A 23,790-nucleotide genomic window follows, 5' to 3' on the forward strand; every position below is an offset into this window, starting at 1 on the left:
GAGCCTATTCTAGCTTTCACGGGGCGCCAGTCTATCACAGAGCTAACATAGACAACCTTTCAAGGTCACACTCACACCTATGGCCCACGTGTTTGGACTGTGGGAGGAAGACGGGAAATCCACACAGAACATGCTTCACACAGAACAGCCCCAGCCGGTTGATGGATAATTCATAATAATTGAATTATAAAAATTTTGATCCACCCATGAAGTTTAAACCCATCATGGAATAAATCCTAGCAAGATTTCCAGAAATGTCATAAATATAGCGAGCACTATAAATAAAGATATTACCCCCACTGCAGTGGTGTGAAGGCAGACGTATCAGCCCAACGTGGACAAATGAAACTAGAGACACATGTCTGACCACACGGTACAGGGACAAATCATTTTTATGATCAGGTGATCAATACAGTGCACGACATGCTTACTCCCCTAACCTGTGCTTCCACTCTATCTGAATTATACACTTGACAGAATAAATTAATCATTTTTGGGTTGGCAATTTGGGACAATTAACGTCAATTAATAGACTATGAAAATTAAAAAAATACATCATATCAACAGTGTTGTACTCCACAATCACAGAATCACAGAATCTACAGAAATTATGATCATAGGGTAAGAACATAAATAAATGCCTTACCATCCCTGTGTTATCCTCCATGTCATAAGGCTGAGATTTCGATCAGCTGCTCCACGTATCTTACACGTTGGTGTCATGACCTCTGGATTGCACCGCTGCAGAAGACCAGCTGCATGTGTGTGTTTGTTGGTTTAAGAGAGATACGAAATGGCTTACACCTCTGTAAGTAAATACAGCATGTGCAATTATGTCATGATGTAAACCAGCCTTATGTGCACATAAGGCTAGTTTATGTTACCTATGCTGCTCCTTGTTACGTCTCCTGTGTATGTAAGCAGTATTTTGCAGTGTGCACAGTATGTGGGTGTGGGTGTAATCCCCTAGTGTTCAGTGCTCAGCTGGGGAGGCTTTGCGTCACCAATACAATCAGCAAGAGAGTGTTCATATCAGGACCAGAGTTTCCACCATGTCCTCAGGGGCTCAGGATAGGCTGTGCAAGGGAAGAGTTCATATGCATGCAAGGTTTCCTTATGCAGAAAAGACACGACGGTATTAGCACTCATTCTTAGAGCATGTTTTTATGTGTGATTACATTTTCATTGTACTGGTAAGCACAAATATAGAATTTTGAATCACTAGCAGACATTTAATTAATCTTTCAGAATACAAATAAAAGCAAATTAGCTCCTGGTTTGCTCAACCTGCACTTTGCCTGCTACCATGAATTATGGATTATTTGGATTTTAAAAGTTCTTTTGATCAAATTTTTCATAAAACAAGCTAAATCCTAAACCAGTGATTTCAAACAGCATCTAGCTCACGTTATAGCAGCATTATAGTGTGTTGTAAACCTTCTATTTCAAAACTGAGTGAAGAGAGAGGAGCCACTCTACTACACAGGCAAAGAAAAATCTCCATTAAATCTTTACGAGTATAAGGAAGAATAAAAAAATAGAAAAGGAAGCTTACAAGGCGGGTAGGTGCTTAATGGGAAGCATGATGAAATAAGAATGAGCAAATCTTCCACCTGATATGTAGCTATTCTGTGGACAAAAGTGATGAAAATATGAAAGGAAAGGAAGGCCGCTTTTCTGTCTAATGCACAGAAAAATATTTCTTCACATTTACAGATTAATTCTGTTCATAATTTTGCAGTTTATTCATGAACATTCATCTCCATAAATGTTCCTCATAGTGGGGACTGAAGCTCTCATGCTCCCGTGACAGGGCTCGGTCCCCGGTGTGCGCACGTACACATAAACACCGCACACAAGCACACACGTCTCCACTGTGGTAACCAAAGAGACACAACGGCAGCATGTGCCGAATAGACAGGGAGGAGACCGAAGAGAGGGCAAAATGGAAGAATGGTGTGACATGGCAAATATAGTTAGTGCAAAAATATAATCAGTGAGGGCCACCTAAAATTAGCAACAAGCACTTCCAGCTCCGTACAACTGGAGTGCATCATTTAAACTGTCCATGAAATATGGAGAGGACAGGACTATCATCCAGGGAGAGAGGATGAGGGCAAGTGAGGATGGAGGACAGACTGGAAATAGGAACTCGGGTTGAATACTCGTGAAAAAAGGGCAAAAAGCGTATTATTGTCTCTTTATTCATGGAAAGGTTGTTAGAAACAATGTTATACAGCATCTATGTATGCAATGATTTATGTACGATTGGATGGGGTTATATTTTAAAAATATATATTATTGTACTCATGATGTATCTAAAGTATAATACTGAGGATGTTACAAAATGCATCTGATTTTTTTAAAAGGTTATTATGTAAACTGAGCGCTATAACACTGACATTGTCAAAAAGTACAGCACATATTAAATTAATCTGAATAAATGTTAAACGAAAAGTATTTTTAACAAGGTCTTCAGCCCAGAGTCACAATGAAGGACTTGTACACCTCCCTGTAGGCATTTCGGAGGAGAACGTACGGGAAGCAGCTCTCCAGCATGTCTTGGCTCAAGAACGGAGACTCCTCCACGATCTAAGTGAGTGAGGTTTAAAAGGAGTCGTTAATTGTTCAATTATAAATGCTTTGAAGAAGAGAGGCATTAAAGAAGACGCTGCAGGTCTGACCAGTCATTGTAAAGAGAAAAAAATCCTCAGCTAATTAACAGCCACAGGCTTTTCCATTTAGTCAGATGATAAACTTGCAGATTCCTCTCTGTAAGTTCAAAGCGCATGAATGATTCTCTACACGCTGCCACACCTACCATGTGCAGGAGCAGGTAGATGGACTCTCGGTTTTTGATCTCCATTCTCTCCACATTTTGTCCCAACTGAAGCAGCGTGGACGAGGCCAGCTGTGGAAGGACACGAGGACAAAAAGACGTTTTTGCTGTAATTGTCCTCATTTGTCTTTCACCATATGACTTTTGCATTTGCTGAAAATCTACGCATCAGCTTGGATGAGTGTTGTCTGTGAAGCTGTTTGTTTCAGTGTTTTCTAACCTTCCGCTCTCATGATTTCTTGCTATGACTCAATTTCCACCTACACCACTTGTTGTAAGGAGAGATAAGAACTGTTTGTGTGTTTTTTTCCTTCGCAGACTTAATTATTAAGAATACTTTTAGAGCCCATCAAGCATTTCACATAAAAAACAGCCAACGTCTGATAAAAAAGATGCAGCATGATGGTGCGGGCAGTCTAACTGATCTTTTGTGTTGTATATTTGTTGTTTTACTTATTAGCTTTTCAAAGTTGGGGTGTAAACATAGTGAAAGTCAGGATTTAATTTATTCAGTATTGGTTTAAATCATTCAGTATTTGTCCAAACCACATCACAATCAGCATCTGTGTCACTCACCAGGAGAAACTCTTTGAGCTGCTGCTCGATGTTCTTGTTCTGGATGGTGAACATGGCAGCAGCCAGCTGGTTGATAGCTCTAGCTAAACAGTGGATGTTGTTGTTGTGGCCTAAAGAAATATAAATTAAAAAAAGCTATTACTACCACAGAAAGGATGAATTTGAGGCCCAACGGTTTTGGAAAATTTACTTAATGAACACTTAAGAGGAAGCATGCTGAGCATATTTCCTCTGGCTTACAGGGCACATTTTTTTCAAACATGTCAATGGAAAATCGAGGCAAAGAAAATAATCTGTGACAAATGCCACTCTGCCCTTTGATGGAAATCTGAGCTATTGCTCCTCTTAATGTTTTAGTCTAGGCACAGAGCCAGGCACTTGGGGTCAGCAGGGCCACATGCCAAGAGTAACTGTATCAATGCACGTCAGACAAAGTTATCTGTAAACAAAAGTCCCTCACAGAAACGTGTTTCTCATTAACTGACATGCTTTGCTTCAGACCATGCCAGACTGGAAAGTATGATACACAGAGATGCTAATACGCCTCATGTTTCAGGGCAGAGTACCTCTTTTACACACTATCAGCAGCCGGTAAATAATGACAGGAAGACGGACAGATTAGCCTGGAGAATAATCTCGGTCAAAAAACGATAAGCAGCTGAAAGGAACAAATAAATATTCACCTCCGTGTTCTCGGTTGTAGAACGAGTTGGGGTCGAGGGCTAATAGGGGCAGGGACACGGCAATGTAGACGAGTAACAAACGGGACAGCTTGTGCTCCTCGTCAGGGGATGTGTTATCTGCAGGTTTTTAAGTGAAACGTATAAGAAAAAAGTTAAATAAGCCATTAAAGTGCAATGCACCATATCGGGGGTGCTGATCATAGTTTAAGTGTTACCTGTCTGCATGCTGCGAATAGCTGCAACAAGGCTAGGATCGATATCACATGGTAGCCCTGCAGCAGAAGCCAGCTCATATATGCTCAGAGTTACCTGTAAGGTCACACAGTATTAGAGACAATAAGTGGATGGTGCTTGAATAGAGTGCATTTAATTTCTTTGCATGCAGCATCTCCCTTTTTACCCTAAAGTTTCCCCTTTAGGTACACAAAACGATGATTTAATGACTTGCTTGTCAGAGTTCAAATTTAATGCTTCATTTTAAACGTTTAAAATTTCCTGCATTTCCTGCAGACTGTGGGATCCTGATCTGTGCTTTGCATTTCATAACACAGCAATAACAGTTTACTTTCCAAGGAGTTACACTAAGTCGGCAGTGGATGTCTTTGTCTTGACACACGGCGTTTGATCTTGCCCTATTTCTGGTTGCATGCATGGTTGGCCTGTCTGGGCAAAATGTTTCCACTGATGTGGTTCAGAGAGCAACGCTGCAGCAGCAATCAGACTCTCTCACAGAGGCATGAGGGGGCTGCTGACGTCTTTGGGGTTATCCTGGCCCCGGACTGTGGCACGGCTGTCAAGCCTCAATCAGAAGCCAGACGTAAGTAAAGTGAGGGAGAGTTCATGAGTCACAGTCACACAGATTGGTCCAGAGGGAGATAAGGAATTTAATATGTTTGGTACTTTACCAAAATGTTGTTTCTTTAAGCTCCCCAGCTCAGATCTACTGTTGTTCTCCATCTGTTATTTTAATATATAAATTATGGAGCACCCGTACATGCTATATTCTATACTCATAAACAAGTAAATAATGATACATTTGCATTGCATTTGGAGTGTTAATACAATAACAGTGTTCATTTTTTCCACAGTGACACAACCCAAGGTCGATCAGCTGCGATGTGATGATTCACAGGCCATGAAAATTTGATTACTACACATTCGTTCTTGAGTGAGATCTCCATATATGGATGTGTTTTTCTAGCTGTAGGGTACAAGCTGGGATTTACCTGGATGTCAGCTTCAGGGTTGCTGAAGTCTCTCAGGCACTGAATGGGTCCCGTCAGGTAGGGGCAGTGTTTATGCAGGATCTAAATTATAGAGTTATATGATGAAATATTACTGAGATCATATCTCAAGAAAGAAAAACACCTTTTTATATTAAGAGCTTTTTTCGAGAAGTTATTATTCATCTATCATGTGTAGTCTTCATTCTAGTGCAGAAGAAATGCTGTTTTAGTGTAAAATTATACGAATCATGGGGAAAAAAACCTTGAAATGAAGTGAATCTAAACTATATTCTAATCAATTTCATCATAAGATAAGTTATTTTATCATAATCCTGTTGGACATTACATCTTTCAGGCATTCCTGGACCATGGCTCTGAAGGACAGAATCACACCGATGATGGTCATCCTCTTCAGCACGTTCTCTCCACCTAGAGGTGCGTATAAAGGACATCGGGGGGTTTACAGCTGTGCTCCTGCAGCGTTTCATGCATACTCAAGCACAAGTAGAACGAGCAGACAATCCATGGTTTACATTACTGTGGGCAATTCTGTCGCTAATCATGGCTCAAGTGAACATGCTATTATAAACTATAACAGGTGAACTTGTGAAACTGGGACAAGAATGCCACTCAGGTAAAGGTGGTCAACTTACAAGATTATACACAGAGTTTTTATTTCCTGTTCAGTATATTTTTAATATTATCACGATTATTATTATTATCCATCCATCCATCCATTGTCTTCCACTTATCGTTGTTGTGTGGATATGTACATTGTTAAATTGTTATCTCCTCGCTGTGCTCCATCCTCCAGTTCTCACCTGTCAGCCTCTTTTTCAGATTGACCATTTCCTCAGGTTTGTCAAAGTTGTTCTTCATTTGTACCAGGACATCCATGTTCTCAACCACCATTTTCTACCAGCAGAGAAGGAAGCAAAATAAGTGCTAACAGTTGGATGTTAAAACAGGGAGAGGTCAAAGGTGTGAAAGAGCTGTGTGGCAGCATCGTTTCATTTCAATCATAGGTGTAAAGTGGTGAGCCAGTACACCAGTACAGCTGCATTAACCCCTCTCTCATGTGTGAGAGTCTATTGTTTCTCCACCAAAGCATGAGCGAAGACAAGTGTTATTAGTGGTCTGTCTCTCTGCTAGACTACAGAAAAGCCACCAAGGAGAACTGAAACAACTTGGTGAACAGACCTCAAAAGCCTTTATGCAAGACGTAAAAAACAGTGCACTGCACTTGCTGCACTGTGTGCGCCGCATACACACAATCAGCAAAAGCAAAAAATGCTGACGTAAGCAGTAAATGCTGATATGAAAGCCACACCTGTGCTTTCCTAAAACAAAATATGCTCATTTACTGAAATACTAAAAGAAAACAATAAAATCGTTGAAACATTTGCACTGATTCATACTGTACCTTAAGCTCAGTGACTTGAGAGGTGATGTGCCACATCAGGTTCTCGCTCAGAAACTTCAGGCCATATGCACCAATTAGCTCTGCCAGAGCCTGTAACTCTGTTCAGAGGTTAATACGAACAATTTAAGGATAGTGAAAAGCAAGGGATCAACAGCAGTTTAAAGCGGTGCCAGATTCACAAAAGAAAGCTTAGATGAAGATGTATTTGTTTCGAGGAGATGAGAAAAGACACTGCTTAAATTTGATTTGTGAGTGTAACTGAGTCAGTGAGACAGAAACAACTGCAGCTATTAGGCCGTTCACTCGACTTGACTTCTGAATGAACACGGACAAATAAGGATGTGTGTGGCTGAAATTGGAAATAGTTCATGGACAGGCAAGTGACTCACTCTGAGGCAAACAGATACTCACTGAGGAGTAAATATAGAGAACAAAGATGTCATTGTGTGGGGGGGGGGGGGGGGGGTGTTTTGTATCCTGCACATGTTTGCATGCATGAGCCGAGGTCTTTAGCGAAGTGCATATAGCCTTAGTGTAGTCATAAAGAGGTACATTACTCCTGCGGGGTGGTGTGGAGGTGGACCGGGAGGTTGTGTGGAGGAGAGACATGCTGGAATAATTATGAGGTATGGAGGGAAAAGTGGATGAGATGATAAGTAATACTGCAATTCAAATTATCCAAGCAGGGCCAGAATAAACTGCATGACACAGCGTGTGCAAGAAAGTACTTCACACCGCCGCAGTGACAAGCTCCACATCCTCTTGTGCAATAGCGCTTCCTCTGCATGCCGTCACAGCAGTCGACGAGACATACGTGATTTTTCTAAACAGAGTGAGTCATCTCATGTACTCTGGAATCACCATCACTAAACTTCCACAGGGGAATTATTTTGAGTCTATCAGGCATACAAACATGGTTTGGCAAAAACCAATAAAAGATAAAAATGAAGAAAAAAGACAAAAAAATAAATAAATGAAAACGTGTCCTTTGTCACAGGATAAAAAGTGTCAGCTGGGGGATCTGCTTTCAGATTACACCCAAGTGACTGAAATTATTCAGGCTACTGTAGCTTAAGTACAGGAACCGAGTGCGTGACAAGCTCATAATAAAAAGTTGGATATGTTGCTATGGATACTACAGCCTGCAAGTCACTGATAAATGTCTTCTGAATTACCAGCCCGTAACGAACCGGGCAATATAAGACTATACAATATATTTCCAAATACATCATTACCACATTCTTTTTTTTTACCCTCACTTTCACTTTTATTTTTTGTGAAAAGAAGGCGATAGCACAAAAATCTGCAAAAGGCACAGCTTGTAGGACAATTTTTTAAATTATAATAATCAAACTCCAGGCTGACCTGATATATCTGAGAACTCCTCTGCTCTGAAACTTGGTTCCGTGTCAGTAACCTGGCTCATAAAGCAGTGCAGCGTAGGACAGTGGACGATGAGGGAGTTGCTAGCCTGGCGCAGAAGACTCTCGAGGAACCTGGATAAAAGGAAAACCCACAAAACAAGAAACATATGGTAAGTGATAGAAGCTCAGCAGGATTTACCTGTATGCAAAGTGGGTTTCTGTTTGTAATGCATTTCCTACAAGTGTCCAGGAATTAATATACTTTATACATGAATCACTGTATTTTGATATGTGTGTTTAAGTACAGTAGATACACCTATACATGAGACAGACCAGTTTGTGTAGAGAGTTGTAATAGTCTGCCCTCCGTGGGAGTCGAGCGGCTGAGTTTGCTGCAGCAGTACGCTCTTCACCAGCCGGGTGACGTCCACGTTGATGTAGCACGAGAGGCTGTGCAGATTGGCTACATAGGCTCTTATCCCTGCCAGGAGGTCAGAGGGACGGGTAATCTCCTGGGTGGTCTGGTTGTAATTGGTCATTCTCACGATGATTCTGGAGAAACATGTTTAACCAACGTCACTTGTCATTGGGCTGAAGTGGACTGAGGGTGGACAGATGGGACCTTAAAATGGGTTAAACGAGCCATGGTGACTCGGCGCTGCTCCAGGGCTTCGCTGTCAGTTTTCTCTTTTTGTAAGACCTTCATTCTCTCACTTTCTGTCCTTGACGTTATTTACAGTTTCAACTAATCACTGAAAGCATGCCAATCGTCAAGTGCGCTGATAATCATCAGCTAAGGCAGCGAGACTGAGCGAAGTATATACAGAGAAACACTGGGTTACCCTGGTACCAAAATCTAATCTAAACAGCAATAAGCACTGAAATGATACAGAGCAAGGGACATGATGAATCTCTTCTGAGATTTTAAGCTGGTAGAACACAGCTTGTAATGATGAGAAAGTGGGGCTCACTACAGAGATGGAGAAGGCACTTTACAAGAGCCAAATGAAAAATCAAAGGCTTGCTGGTTTTTTCTGCTCTCTGTCAAGTCCTGCAAAAAAATTATTACTTTTTAGGTTTAATACTTCTGCAAGCTCTATTCATAATAGAGGTGACACTTCTAAACAGAATGCATGCAGCTCCCATTCAACTAATTTTAACATATAGTGAGCATTGTGTTGATATGCACAATGTTACATTTGCATAGCATAAATTAACATTAGATCTTTTTTTGCAATTAAAGCAATTGTGAGCATTAGATTTCTGCTCCTATGTGCTCGTATATAAAAACCCGTATCCCCACATACTCAGAAAGACGCGTCTCAAGTTGAGATATGAGGAACTCTGTAGGGACAACGATGTGGTCGAAAACAACAAAGTCACCGCAAAGACTGTAGCAGGAGCAGAGCTCTGTCAGCATCAGGTGCAGCTTGTCCATGCTAGAAAAAAGGAGGCAAGAGAGAAGGGAGGGTATAATTGTAAAGACAAATATTCGACAATAACACTGTAAAACATATCTGGTTTATGTGTAAGCTGAGGCTGAGGGGAGGAAAAATGAATTGACAGAATTACAACTTTATTAATGAGCTTTCTAAATTTGGCTACTTACACGATGTGATCAGACGCTGAAAACACTGAAATAAAATGTAATGCCAGTAAAACAGTGCTGTGTGTTCTATCTAAAGGGCGACGGTGCTTCGTTTTTCACATTTAAAGGCTTGACTCAGCACCTGACTGATTCACCTCAGAGGGACTTAAAGTCCAAAATCAATTACACCTTGCGAAAGAGTACTTTCATCCTCTTTTCCTAATAACTAAAAGCAAGAAATTTGCGAGGCAGTGAAAGAACTGATTTGATCCGATTCTCTTGCGTGATTATGCAACTGCTCTTTGACTTCAACGAGCTCTGCTGAAAAAAAAAAAGCATTTCCAGAGGGTAATAGGGGTGCGTCAGCTAAACTCATTTAGACATACTCAAACCATCTGCCGGTTCAGAAGAGGTGAAAACAAATCATATGGTTGAGAAAGAGATGAAAATAATCAGGGCAAACAAAAAGAAAGCTGACTTGTTAGCGACCGTCCTGTCTTTCCTGAGGCTCTCAGCGCCTGGCTTTTCTTTTTGGACCTCTCCTTTTTTTGGCATCTGCTTTTTTTGCTTTCTGTATCGGGCAGCGCTGATGGTCTCCGCGCAGTGCTTCGGCAGCAGCTGAGGGGTTATCAAGTAGGAAAATGCATGCAAAAAAAGAAAGGAGAAAGACAAAGACAGATTGAGAAAGAGAGAGAAGGAGGGTGGTAGAATTAAATCCATGCAAATATAAAGTGACATCTTCAAAAACACATTATGCAACTTTTCATTCGCATTGCAGAAATCTTGTCAAAAAGTAACCGTTTCATCACATTTTTCTCAAGGGATTAAAGAAACAACATGACTTAATCAAATCCAGAAATGCAGACCTGCCTTATCATTTTATTCAAATTCCCAAGTCTGTTCCCTGCCTCCAGCTATGGCAAGTGTGATTACATTTGGATATGGATTTTGGCAGGGCAAATCTGTTAGATAATTAGTTTTTTAAAGCCTGAAATAGACTGGGACTTCACCTGATCGCAGAGGTTGCGCTGCTCAGCACATATCTCTAACACAACAGTGCTGGTCTGCTTGGCTATCTGCTCCAAGAAGGTGACACACAGGCGCAGACTTCTCTTCTCCATTGCCTGTACCTGGAGACACAAGAAACACAAGTGTGTGTGTGTGTGTGCTGGCACACAAAACACAGAACATGGAGGAAGGTATGTGCAAACATACAGACAGGTACCTGTCAAAGCACAAATACCTCTACACTGTTGAATGAGCTGTTTTAATCAACTTAAGTACTGCAGACTGAGCTGGGAAAGAGTGTAGATAAAGACAATGCACAAATCTGCACTCATTTAGTCACAACAAAAAGAGGTCTCGATTTCTGTGTAAAATTATTAACTTTGTCATCAATGTATAATGCATGCTATAGCAGTCATAAACTACGATTCACCACGAGAGCTACAAATCAACAATCATGTCTGCTGTCCTCACCACCTTTAGCTGGTGATTTATAGCTTCCTCAGCAAGATAACTGAACACTGACCTCTTCTGGGCAGAGAGGGTCTCCACTCTGACTGAAGTGAGCACAGGCCAAAGGGAAGGCCATGAGGTAACGCTTCATGGTCACCTCCTCGCTGCTCTGGGTAAACATCTTCTCAAAGACACGAGGGTAGAAGCTGTAAAACAGAAAAAAGAGTTGTGAGAGAAGAGAAGAGAAGAGAAGAGAAGAGAAGAGAAGAGAAGAGAAGAGAAGAGAAGAGAAGAGAAGAGAAGAGAAGAGAAGAGAAGAGAAGAGAAGAGAAGAGAAGAGAAGACTGACCAGAAGATGGACAGCTCAGATGTCTCATACAGCATTTCTTCTACAGCGTCCACCATCTTCGTGTGAAACTGCGTCAAGTTCATCACTTTTGCCAAGTCGGGATAGTCCTTTAGCGGAAGGGGGGCCTTATTCACACTTGTGTAGGCCTAAAAAAGATGAAGATGCGACGCTGATTTCTGCTGCAAACATGCATTTTACCTGAACTCTACATCACAGTCTATGCATTAAACTTGCTTACCTGTAATCTTAGCCAGTCCAGTCTAAGAGCCCTGAAATCAAACTCCTCTTTGTTGTCCACTGCAGGGGAAAAGCCAGTCATGGTCATTATAATTCTGGTTACTGATAAGTGTCTTTATTTGGTTGTTTCCTTGTCTATTCACAGGTAAATGCTCAGTAATGCTTTTGATTACCTTGTTTGACTGAGAGACCAGAGAGAGTTGAAACAAACGAGCTCATTAGGACTGACTCCTCCTCTGGACACACGTACATGTTCTACGATGGAAAAAAGAAAATACTCTAATAAACACTCTAATAAAAAAAACACTGTGTGCTTTAAACTACTGCTTTATATTCACACACATACTCCTACGTTCAGGTACCTGTATGGTGTCGTTGAGAACCAAGGCATCAAACTGTGCCAGGTACTGCACATGGTAACGCTGAACTACGTTGTTGTACTTTCTCATTAGACCTCTTAATTTCTCCATGTAGTACAGCAACTCAGCCAGCTGACTGGAAAATGTAAAAAAAAAAATCGTGAAAAGAATGAACGGACACGGAAAACTGTCATTTGAAAGTTGAAGCCATGATCAGATATACAGTATCAAATCAAAAAAGGTTTTTTTTTGTGAGTGGCATGCCTCATTTATTTCACTGCTGCTGATCTCTGCCCAGCGTCAGCATCACTAGCAGCTACAGCAGCCCATAGCCACGCTTTACTTTCTCTGCACTTACTTGTCAATGTAGTCCTCGGGAACCTTTAACTTTGGCATATTCTCAGAGTGTCTGACGAGCCAAAGGATCTCGTCACGGGAAAATGAAAGAGCCATGAAGACAAACAGCGCCTTGGGGATTTGATTGGCACACAGAACACAGAAGAAAAATGAATGTTAGGAAAAAGTTTCAGATTTGGTTTGGTAGCAGTTAAATTACCATGAAATGTGAGACTGCTGGATGTGTGATGTCTACGGCCAATTATCACAATGTGAATGTGTCTTTGTGAAAGATCTTGCAATAACGACGTTACTGGTCTACCTTAGGTCCCAGAAGTCCAGGCTCATCCTCCAGAACTTTACATAATTCCTTCAATGCCCCTCTGAGGAAATGCCGCCTCTCTCTGTGCATGGCCCCGCTATCCAGAGAAAAATACACAAGGTTACTGGTGTTATAGCTCATGTCACAGATAAAATATATGAAATATAAACATGCCGTCTCCTGCCAGGCTTACCCATTGACTAAAACATGCTCACGGCATTCCTTGATGTCTGCAATTCGTTTGTTGTATCTGATGAAAAAGAAAAAACATGTTAATAAGATCAAATATTGCTGCGATAATGACAAAGTGTCTTCATTTTCTTTATTAGCTTTATGTTAACCTCAGTCTCAGTTTTTATTAGAAATTAATATATGAAAAGATACTGCACTATAAATCAAGAGGATACTCTAAACATTATACTGCAAATCACACCACAATCACAGAAAGATCTGTTTCTTATCATTTCTTGTTGACCTTTTATCCCTCTATTCCTAATTTCAATTACAGTGCGAGTCTGTTAAGGAGCCAATCTGCTCTGGTCGTCAGCTTTGACAGCTTGAAATCTCAGAATAGCATTATCTCATACCCATGATCTGATTTCTTAATTAGGGGCTTTTTCTCACAGTCCCCAATGCAGAGTACACTATAGCAGCATCGGCTGCATACCCTTTAATGTTGTCGAAGAGGTCCTCTGACACTTTGTGTATGTTGAGGACTTCATCTCTGGTGAGGGTCAGGTAGATGCCGCTTCGCAGGCCCATCTTCCACAGCTCCTGGGAGGCTTGGTTTGAATTAAGGCTGCTGTGGCACAGCAGGAAGCCAACTACAGGAAGGACAGTTAGCAACTGTCATCAAACAGTCTACACAACTGAAGGAATACTGCTAGTTACTATGTTACATATTTCTTTCTTTTCTTTCTTTTCACAACTTGAATTCCCAAAAGTATCTGATATTTAAGCTGAGAAAATGTATCGTTTTAAGATAGCAAGTATGAATTTAACGGCAAGAACACATCTTGGAAAAGCTGGAATGTGGGTAAGAAAATCATAGAAGAAATAACTGATGCTAAAGCTACAGCTGAAGGAGCATTTTACAACTAATAAGGTAAATTTACCACACTCTGTAACATAACTGGGTTGATGATAGACAGAGATTCACCAGTATACAAAAAAGTGCATCCACAAACTGTGGCACAATTTCAGGATAATATTCCTTAACGTAAAATTTCAAAACTTTCACAAAGATTACATAAAAACATCAAAAGGTTCCAAGAATCTGGAGAAATCTCTGTGTGCAAAACCACGGCCAAAATTTAAAATAAGGTGCTCGTGATGTTTGGGCTCTCAGGTGGCCCTTCATTAAAAACGAGCATGATTCGTGAACACTTCCAGAAATCACTGTCTGTGGACACAGTTCACACAAATGCAGGTTAAGCCTCTGTCAGATGGATAGATGGATACCCCCATCTGCCCTCTTCTCTGGGCCAGAAGTCGTTAAAATGGGCTGAGGCAAAGTGGAAAGCTTTGGGTTAGAGGAATCAAAATCTGAAATTCTTTCTGGAAAACATGGACACCACATCCTCTGGACTAAAGAGAAGAGAAACCATCTTGATGTCAAGGTCAGTTCAAAAGTCTGCATTTCTGATGGTTATGAGTGTTATGAGTGTCTGTGAAATTGGCATTTTGCACATCTAGAAAGGCACCAACAATGCAGAACAACATATGCTCCCATCCAGATAATGACTTTTTCAGGGAAGACTTTATTTCAGTGCGACAATGTTAAACCGCTGTCATGTTCCTGGGTCTGTCGACCCAGCGTTTTAGTTTATTTGGAAGTTGATGTTTGTTTAAGCTCATTAAGTTGGTGAAGTTCATTTGTTTATTACATTCCCTTTGTGTTTTCAACCCCTGTGTTAAGTAGGGTTGCCAACCGTCCCTTGAAAAACGGAATCGTTCCGTATTTGGAAACAAAAGTATTGAGCTGAAAAGGGACGCACCTTATCAAATGGTTAAAAAAATAATTTCACACACAAGAAAAAGAGCTAAAAAATTCCCCACACTGGCAAAGGTGAAGACAATCGGGTCGCCCAACCCTGGCCACGAGGTGTCCCCTATTTATTTTTCAAGGAGTTGGCAACCCTAGTGTTAAGTCTTTCTTGCCCTTCATGTGTTTCATGTCTTTTGTTAAGTTCATGTCATCTGTGTTTCATTATGTTTCCTGTTTTATTTTGAAAGAGGTCCTGTGTTCCTGCGTTTAGCTTTACATTTCCCCTGTGATGTCGTTATGTTCATGTGTGTCAGCTGTTTCCCCATGTGTTGCCACTTGTCCTGATAACTTCTTGTGTGTATTTAAGTCCTCTGTCTTCCTGCGTTCAGCATTGTGTCCTCCTTCATGCTGTGTGTTTCTCTCTGCGGCTCCCTGTGTGTGTTTTCTTAGAATCTTCCCAGTTTAGGTTTGGTAAAGTTTTCTGTTCAGCAATAAAAGCTGGCATTTTGAGTTCAGTCCTGTTTCCCTTGAGTTTGCGTTTGGGTCCAATTCCTGCCTGCACACAGCCGAATCATGACAACCACATACTGCATCTAATACAGCAGCATGGCTTCATGCTGTAGAAGAGTCCGAGTGCTGAACTAGCCTGTCTCCAGACGTTTCACCAACCGAGAAATACAACAAAAAAGACCCAGGACTGTGGAGCAGCTGGAATCCAATATCAGATAAGAACAGGACAACATTCCTCTTCCTAAAGTTCAGCAGCTGCTCTCCTCAGCTCCAGATGTTTACTGTTGTTAAAAGAAGAGTGGTGCTGCACAGTGGGGAAAAATGACCCTATTCAAAATTAACTCTATTATTTTCGTAATTTTTTCAGTTGGAACATTTGATATGTTTTCTGTGTTCCACATGTGAATAAAAATGGGTTTATGAGATTTGCAAATCACTGAATCATGTTTTTATTTACATTTACACTGTATCCCAATACCTAGGGAACAAACACAGTTTGTTATCATCTCGTTAGTGCTATGAGTCCAAAGCTTGGCTAGTCCCGGGATGGTGTGCAGTATGTCCTTAAAAAAAAATGAGGAAACTGGAAAAGTGAATTACAAAAGAAGGACCAGGCCTGATTAAACTACTATCTACAGAAGACAAACAGTATCTGAAAGTCACGATCTTAGGAAATGGTGCAAAAAAAAAGCCAACAAAGATATGACACAGGACCTCAGAGACGCATCTAGAGCTTCAGTTTAACCATCAGCTGTTTGCTGAACCTTCATTAGAATTGGTGTCTGTGGAAGACAAGAAGCCATTCTCATGAAGGGCAACAGGGAACAGAGGCTGAGGTGTGCTGAATTAGCGCCCGGACCTCAACATCACTGGAGCAGTGTGGGATCATTTTAATACAGAACAGAACAAAAGACAGGCATCGTCCAAAGAAGAGCTTTGAACCCTTCGAAGAGCCTCAAATTAGTCTTTATTTCTACAGTGTTGTTTATCACAACACAGTCGCCTCAAGGCGCTTTATATTGTAAGGTAGACCCTATAATAATAGAAACAGAGAAAACCCGACAACCATATGACCCCCATATGGCGACATTGGAAAGGAAAGACTCCCTTTTAACAGGAAGAAACCTCCAGGAAAAACAGGCTCCGGGAGGGGCGGGGCCATCTGCCGCGACCATTTGTGGTGAGAGAAGGAAGACTACTTAAAGAAATGACAAGACAGAGAGCCCAGGTTCCTTAGAAGTGTACATACTCAATTTTTAACTTACATGCTGTGTTTTCATTCATGTTTGCACGTTTCTATAAATCACTGCATCTATTTCCCATTTTCCTCACAAAATCATAAATAAATGAGGGGTGGCTTAACTATTACTGTGCACCCATTTTTCTCATGTGTGTTACATGTGGGTATATCCAATAGGTTCTCAAACCACTTAAATTCTGTAACAAATACATTTAAATTGGAAATATAGAAACACTTACTAATAATCCAACGCTCCATTGTCTCCATAGACAGGTATTCGCACGCCATCTGTAGAAGACAACCAACTTATTAACTCCCACAGACTCATTTACTGTTGGCAACATGAATAAAGTCTTTACTTCAGCTGTTATACATCCCTTTTCTATACTGTGTTTTGGTCCTTTTTCATTTGCAGGAGTATTCGCTGCCTTCCAAAGTGTAGATTTTTATACAAGACAAAGTATATTCAATATAAAAAAAAGTTGGGGCATAAGCAGAAAAAAGCTAAAGGCACACAGTTTTCATAATTAAGTGTTTTAAAGATGCAGAATAAAAACAGAACTCACATAAATAACCTGAATAAATGCATTCACTCTTATGCTGGTAGTAAAACATTGTCATATTTCTCTACACCTCGTCTCACTATTTCAAAACAGGAGTTGAGGGTATGAGAGGAAATGAGACTCACAGTGTCACAACAGGCTGAGTCCAGCATGGCAGCTGGAGCACTGAGCAGGCTGAGGAGCTGGGCGCTTCGCCACTGCTCTGCTGGCAGGTTCCTCCGTGGGTAGACCATCTTCAGCGAAAGCAATGCTGTTGTCACAGCCTGACAGAGGGATAGAGGTGCAAAGGACACCAAGTGAGGAAGACGGATGGATATGAGAACATTTTAAAAGCCAAAAGGACGAAATTCTGAGAGAAGGCAATGCTTTAAAAACCTGATAAATGGTAATTTGTTTTGTTGCACGCACACGGGCATATTTCAAGATAACCCATGAGTAAACCCTTTTAATGGTTCATCATTGAAAAACAAAATAGTGGAGAAAAAGGCAAACTATAATAAAACGTTTTTGTTTCATAGAGTGGTGAAGGCATAAAAGAAGTTGGGTTGTTCAGGTGCAGGGAAAAAAGAAAAACACCTTTTATATAAAAGAACTAGCATTTTGCATACTTTACTGTATTTAAAGTTTACCTTTGTACTTGGACAGCTAATGACACATTTTTGAATTTACCTTTGTATGAGGGCCAAACTCCTCCGTGAGCTTCTTCCAGGGATGATCATACTCCAGAAACATCTGGCCAAGCCGAGGGTAGGAGGGGTCACTGTAGGGGTCACATTCAGTGGAGGCATGACAAGAGCAGCAAAGCTGCAATACCAGTGCAGCACAGTACTATTTTAATCCAACTTACAAGGTTTTAATGAGAATAAAAACATCTGATTTAGATTTGTAATATTTTATGCGACTTACTTTGGAGTTGCTGAAATAATTCAGACTGTGGTTACTGCAAATGGCCTTGCATTAGCCAAACAAAGTGCGGCTTTTAAAGTAAGTAGTAACTAATGCTTAAAGTTCAAATGTATTATAATGATTAGAAAAATTGGAGTATTTGTGGATGAAGCGTTTAGCACTTGAAATTGTTTGCAGCCACTTTAAAAAGCTGCACGACGTTTGCTGAGGCGTCCATCTTTTCCCCACCTGCTTCCATTCGTCATCTCGTGGGCACAGTTGAACATTCCCACCAGGGCCTTCTTATCATCGATGCGAGAGAGCGTGATGATAACGGAGGTGTACGTGATGATCAGATCCAAGTAGTTTTTGGTGAAGTCAAAGTTGGTTGTCTGAAATCACAATTTTAGTGTCATCATTTGCTCTACGTTCCATTTCAGATATCACATATTAAAGGCAAAAAGATTATTTTGGATGGGTTTGGTGTGAAATATAAAGAACAGGTGCAATTTTAAATGTGGCAATAGCAGAAGAAGATGAAGCTCGGGCGTGAGAAGAAAAAGCAACATAATGTGCAATGTGTAATCAGGCTGCAGGAATAAGAAACACAGCAGCAGTATCAGAGTGACTGGTGACCAAAGCGAACAGGTAACAACTTTAATGTTTTCATCGAAACACTACCCACAGAGTAAATACTTACTATATCAAAGAAACACTGACAGGCGTCTATGGTGTTCAGCAACTCATAAACATGGTCCTGAATGGAAAAAGGAGGATTGGATTACAAATGACAGACCTGCATAATAAGAAAATTTGCCTTTGGTCATTATAAAGTTTAAAGAAAACTTTATAATCATGAATAATTTGTATCATGATTGAAGTCTTACAAATACCATGAATGTCTTGGCATTGCTGCAACCTCCACACAGAGAAAAATGAATATTTTGAGAAAGGTGTTAAAACCACAATGAGCTAACTGCCCTCGGTGTATGCAATATAATCAATTGCTTTCTTAGGTCACAATAAACCACTCTATATGTAAATGTATTCTAATAACAAAAGGTCTGAAATAGTGAATGTGCAGAGCGAACAACGAGACAAACGTCACTCTGTTTACGACCGCCGGCACTGCGCTCTATTTTCAGGTTTGTCTTTTCTTATGCAGTAGAGTGAAAGTCTTGAGCCACCACTCATTTCTTCTATATCCTATATTTTGCTATGAAACCAGGAAATGGGTTCAACGATTTATAACCGTATGCAAGAACACATAGAAATACCACAAATAAGGCCAAAACTGAGTTTGTACAAATATAAAGAGCTTGTAAGTCAATATTCAGTATGATCGCCTTTATTCTTCAACACAGGCTGAAATCTCTCAGACTGTCTTGTAATTTCTTTAACCTCCTAAGACCCGAACTCTTCCATGGCATGTATTTTTAATTTTTCTTTGATATTTGGTCATTTTGGGGCCCGATGAATGTAAAAACAAGGAATTACCAGATTTTTTTTAACCTTATTTTTGTTTTTAAGGAAAAAAAAGAGCCAAATATGAGGATATTCGTTTAAAATTTTGATAGAACAGTAGCAGTATAATGTCCTCGTAAGTGGCTATCAGGCCCTTCTAGAGCAAAATTCAGTATTTTGGTCTAAATAACCCAAAATGTGATGTCCACATATGTGGACGCCAGGTCCTAGGAGGTTAAGTCGTCTTCAGGAATAGGTCAGGCTTCTCAAAGGACATCACAAATGTCCTCTTAGGATTCTGGATGCCCTTTGTTCCATTCCCGATGATCCCACGCTGCCTCAGTAATGTTGAGGTCCTGGCTCTGGGGAGGACAGTCCATGACTGATAATGTTCCACTGTATATTTTTCTGTTCAGGTCACAGTGTGTTTGCTAAGCTGAAAAATTCATCTGTTGTCAATCAGAGACTTTCCATGGTGGCCTGAAATCACAAGATCCCCAACAGCACTGCTGAAACTATGACAGAGCCTCCACCATGTGTTATAGATCACTATGGACACTCGCTGTTGTACCTCTCTGCTGATCTTCTCCTTCCAGATTTAAGTTCATCACTCTCACTGATTTTCAGTTCCACCATGATACCTGATGGGACTTTGGTAGATGGATGAACTGAAGAGCCAGGTGCACGTCTCGGATTCTAATCCAGGTCTCTGTTGGATTTTTTTCCTGTTTCTTGAGGACTTCATCATATATGTGCCAGGTTTTTGGCTAATTTTCTTTGAGATTCATTTTGTTGGTTTGATTTTATGCTTATCTTTAGTATTTTTTATAGATTCAACTAAAGACATAAGAAAAAGCTGTTCTTTCCAACAAGATAAAAATTGGTTTATGTGTAGATGCTTGTTCAGCCCTTGATTTATGTGTCTTTTTTATTCTTGAATGATTCATAGGTCAATGTTACGTGGCTTAACAAACAAAAGTATTCCTCTGAAAGGGATCAGGTACAACGTCTGGACGGAACAGAAAATGAGTGAAAAAGCAGCCAAAGAAAAACTTTAAGAGGCACTGTCACGGCACTGGGTCTGTAGCCCAGTGTTTTGTGTTTAATTTCTATCCCTCAATTATTGTTAGTCATGGTTTTGTTCTCTTGATGGTTTTCTGTTCACATTATATTTGTTTTTAGCTTCTAGTTTCAGTCACCGTGTCCTCCTTGTGTTCCACATTTCATATCCAGTCATTCATGCCTCTGTGTCAAGTCCGTGTCTCTGTGCATATGCTATGTTAGTGTGTTCAGTTTTGCTTCCCCTTTGTCTTATTTTTGTCTGATTTGTCCCAGCTGTGTTTCCACCTGTTTCCCATCCTCTCATTATCCTGCCTGTGTATTTAAGTCCTCAGTCTTCCCCTGTTTGTTGTCGCGTCCTCTTCATTTGCTGTGTGTTCCTGCATAAGTGCCAGGTTCCCTGGCCACGTCATATGATGTCAAGTTGTCTAGTCATTTGTAGTTAAGTGCATGATTCTTAGTTCAAGTTAATCTTTTGTTTGTTTCTTTTTCAGTGATCATGTACCTAGTGTTAGTGTGTATTTTCCAGCAATAAAGCTGCTGCCTTTTTGTTAATTATTCTGTCTGTATCCTGCATTTGGGGCCTACATCCTGCCTGCCACACAGCACAACCATGACAGAGTCTGAATAACCTCCAGAAAGCCTGCAGAACTATTGCTCAAGACAATTTTAAAAAATTATAAGAAAGTCGGGTTCTTTAAAAGCAAAATATAAAGAAATGAGCGGCAGCTCAAGATGTCTTCACAGTTCTACATAAGAAATGATGCACAAGTAATTTTCAGTGTGATTAACTTTCACTTTTTCAATTATCATATATTGTGTTTCAATAACATACTCAATATCAAAAAACAACTGTGAGATTTTAAATGTGAATGAATGTGAGATGATGAAAAACAACTATATTCACCCTGAATTCAATGACATCCAGGAAAGATTCGTAGTAGCTCGTTGTGTTGGACAGCACTTCTGATTTCTGTCGCTGGATGCTGGTCAGATTTTGCTAAACAATAATGGAGACATCAGAGGTTAGATGTGAGGTGATGTTTAACTTCCTCTGTGGTTGATAGTGATTCATGAATTACAAGAAATACATGAACATAATACATAAAGAACATCAGCAAATTGGTAAATACTTTACAGTGCACTGCAAAAAAACACAGAAGTGCTGCTTTCATAAATCAATTTTATGTTCTCGAGAGCTCAAACTTTCATTTTCGCACGTTAATCTTTCTGGTACAACACAAGCAAAGCACTTTCTGGCATATTTAATGATGTTTTCATTTTCATTTCAAGAAACAGAACCTTTATGAACACAAGCCGACAAAACAAGAAGAAAAACATAGAGACGAACATTCGGGGAAAAATACGCTTGAACAAAAGCGGTTTGCACTTACAATGTTTCCCCTGTAGTCGATGTTGGGGAATCTCTTGTTGATATACTTGATGGCAGATTCCATGGCCTTATCTGTCAGGAAGGAGGGCCGCAGTTTGGGATCTCCACATGTCTAGATGAGAGGTGTGGAGATTAAGGACAGGAACATGTACAATATATTCTATGTCATGTTTTCACATTTCAGTTTCATAGCTTTTATTTTTTGTTTTTATTTTTAAGAGCCGCTCGACGATAGGTAGAAAATGCCAATGACAAGAAAACAATTAAAGTAACTTGGCTTTGCTTTCACTACCCCTTTAAACAACCTCTTGAGCAAGATCATTAACATAAAACTGTTCCCGCAGGGCTGTTTAGAAGCTGAGAGCAAAAGGCTTCACTCAAAGCTCACAAGTGTGAGGGCAGAAGTGGAAAAATGCATTTGTTGGGGTTTTGCTGAAGTCTCAGCTGTTTATCCACTTCCCCTTGATGAATAGCATGCACATGGATGCAAACTGCATGCCGTTTCTCGAAATGTGTTGGTTGTCGGTGTGAATCCATTAGTCTCTCCAGTCATTTTACAATTGCCAAGACTCACGCTATCGACACACATGTGGCTAAAATGATCGTATATTTTTATTTGTTCACTAATTTTACTGCTTTTGTGGGAGTTTTACAGCTTTATGTTCAAAGTAACTGAAATTTGAGTTGACTGACAGCACAGACCAACTTCCTGTTTGCACTTCCTCTCCTCAAAAATACATTCAGCTAGAGCCTCAGTTGACAGTTTTCCCATCTTGCAAAGCCAGTAAACACACAAAGCAGTTCCCCCAGCTCATAGTTTATATCTTTATATCTCTATATCTCTATATCTCATAACCAGAGTTTAAACTCCACCTTCAGAAAACCCTCCTGAGTTTGAGAATTTGTAAATTTCATGTCATCTGTACTGGTATAGCTCCTGTTTGAAGTTTGTTACTTCCGTGCAACTATTAGCAAACATTGTTATTGTTTTTATTGTTGCTATAAGGATGTGATCTGTACAGTGAACCTATCACTGCTTTGTAAAGGTTGTCAGGAAACTGAAAGGAAAATGATTCACAATAACTTCAAATCGAATTTACTGCTAAGCACTGAATCAGTGTGTGCTTACGTGTTTGCTCTTAGATACATTTTTATCATTTGATAACTCATATTTACACCAAAATAAATAAAATGAACAAGAAGTTCCTTATTTCTCCTCTTTGTAGTTCACACCATTTGTCTCTTAACTCTTCCTCTTTTTCCCCTCACCTTCTTAATGTAGTTCATTCGTATCAGCACCCCATTTCCTCTCTCATTGAGGATGGTGAGTTTTTCAGCCAGTTTCTGCTGGTAGTCCATGGCTCTGGGCACAAGATGCCTCTCCCTCCGTCCAAGCCTTGGCCTAGTCCTGCGTAGCGGTTGAACCCTGTGAAACAAGTGCACACAAGTGCCTCACCCTCTGACAAGTCACATGGTGTAGGTGGAGACAGGAACTGACAGAGCAGAGAGTGTGAATTACGCATGTTGTGATAATTATATGCCAAAATGACAACTGCAAAAAAAATTGTAAGAAAAAATGATACTGATTTGTGAATTAATGGCAAAAGGTGTTATCTTACTGTTAAACTTACACTGATGCACTCCTTTGTTGTGTGCAGTGCTCATCACCTCCTTTTGCTTTGTAAAAAAAACAAGAACAAACAAACAAACATTGTAAACAGGAAAAATGAAGAAAAGTTACAGTACAATTATATTAACAGCATTTACAATGATCACTTTGAATATTAAACTTTATAAACTATTGAGTTAGTATTGAACAGCAGGAGTGAATCCTCTACTTCAACACAAGGTGGCGATATTTACCCACTGAAGCTCTCTGGGGTGACTAAATGGGCTCTCAGCTATGCAATCAATGTGCAGCTGCTCATG

At 40.2% G+C, this 23,790-nt stretch overlaps 1 protein-coding gene across 1 annotated transcript; it reads right to left on the reverse strand.

Annotated features, from left to right (window-relative positions):
* Positions 1–2,188: 2,188 nt before the first annotated feature.
* On the reverse strand, positions 2,189–23,322 carry nckap1l (NCK associated protein 1 like). The gene is made up of 31 exons (XM_026166733.1): positions 23,131–23,322; positions 21,863–21,973; positions 21,376–21,468; positions 18,646–18,702; positions 18,195–18,337; positions 17,730–17,820; positions 17,186–17,323; positions 16,737–16,785; positions 13,428–13,584; positions 12,954–13,010; positions 12,761–12,857; positions 12,461–12,570; positions 12,106–12,238; positions 11,917–11,998; positions 11,745–11,803; positions 11,507–11,652; positions 11,231–11,363; positions 10,710–10,829; positions 10,178–10,317; positions 9,419–9,550; positions 8,445–8,663; positions 8,113–8,243; positions 6,748–6,845; positions 6,146–6,239; positions 5,671–5,753; positions 5,325–5,405; positions 4,314–4,407; positions 4,099–4,215; positions 3,416–3,525; positions 2,822–2,911; positions 2,189–2,592 (listed from the first exon to the last, which is right to left on the reverse strand). Exons 1-31 carry the CDS (start codon positions 23,218–23,220, stop codon positions 2,476–2,478), a joined length of 3,372 nt encoding a protein of 1,123 aa, XP_026022518.1. The 5' UTR covers positions 23,221–23,322; the 3' UTR covers positions 2,189–2,475.
* Between the last annotated feature and the right edge of the window lie 468 nt (positions 23,323–23,790).

Source organism: Astatotilapia calliptera, chromosome 5, assembly GCF_900246225.1.
Source record: "Astatotilapia calliptera chromosome 5, fAstCal1.2, whole genome shotgun sequence".
Taxonomy (NCBI): Eukaryota; Metazoa; Chordata; class Actinopteri; order Cichliformes; family Cichlidae; genus Astatotilapia; species Astatotilapia calliptera.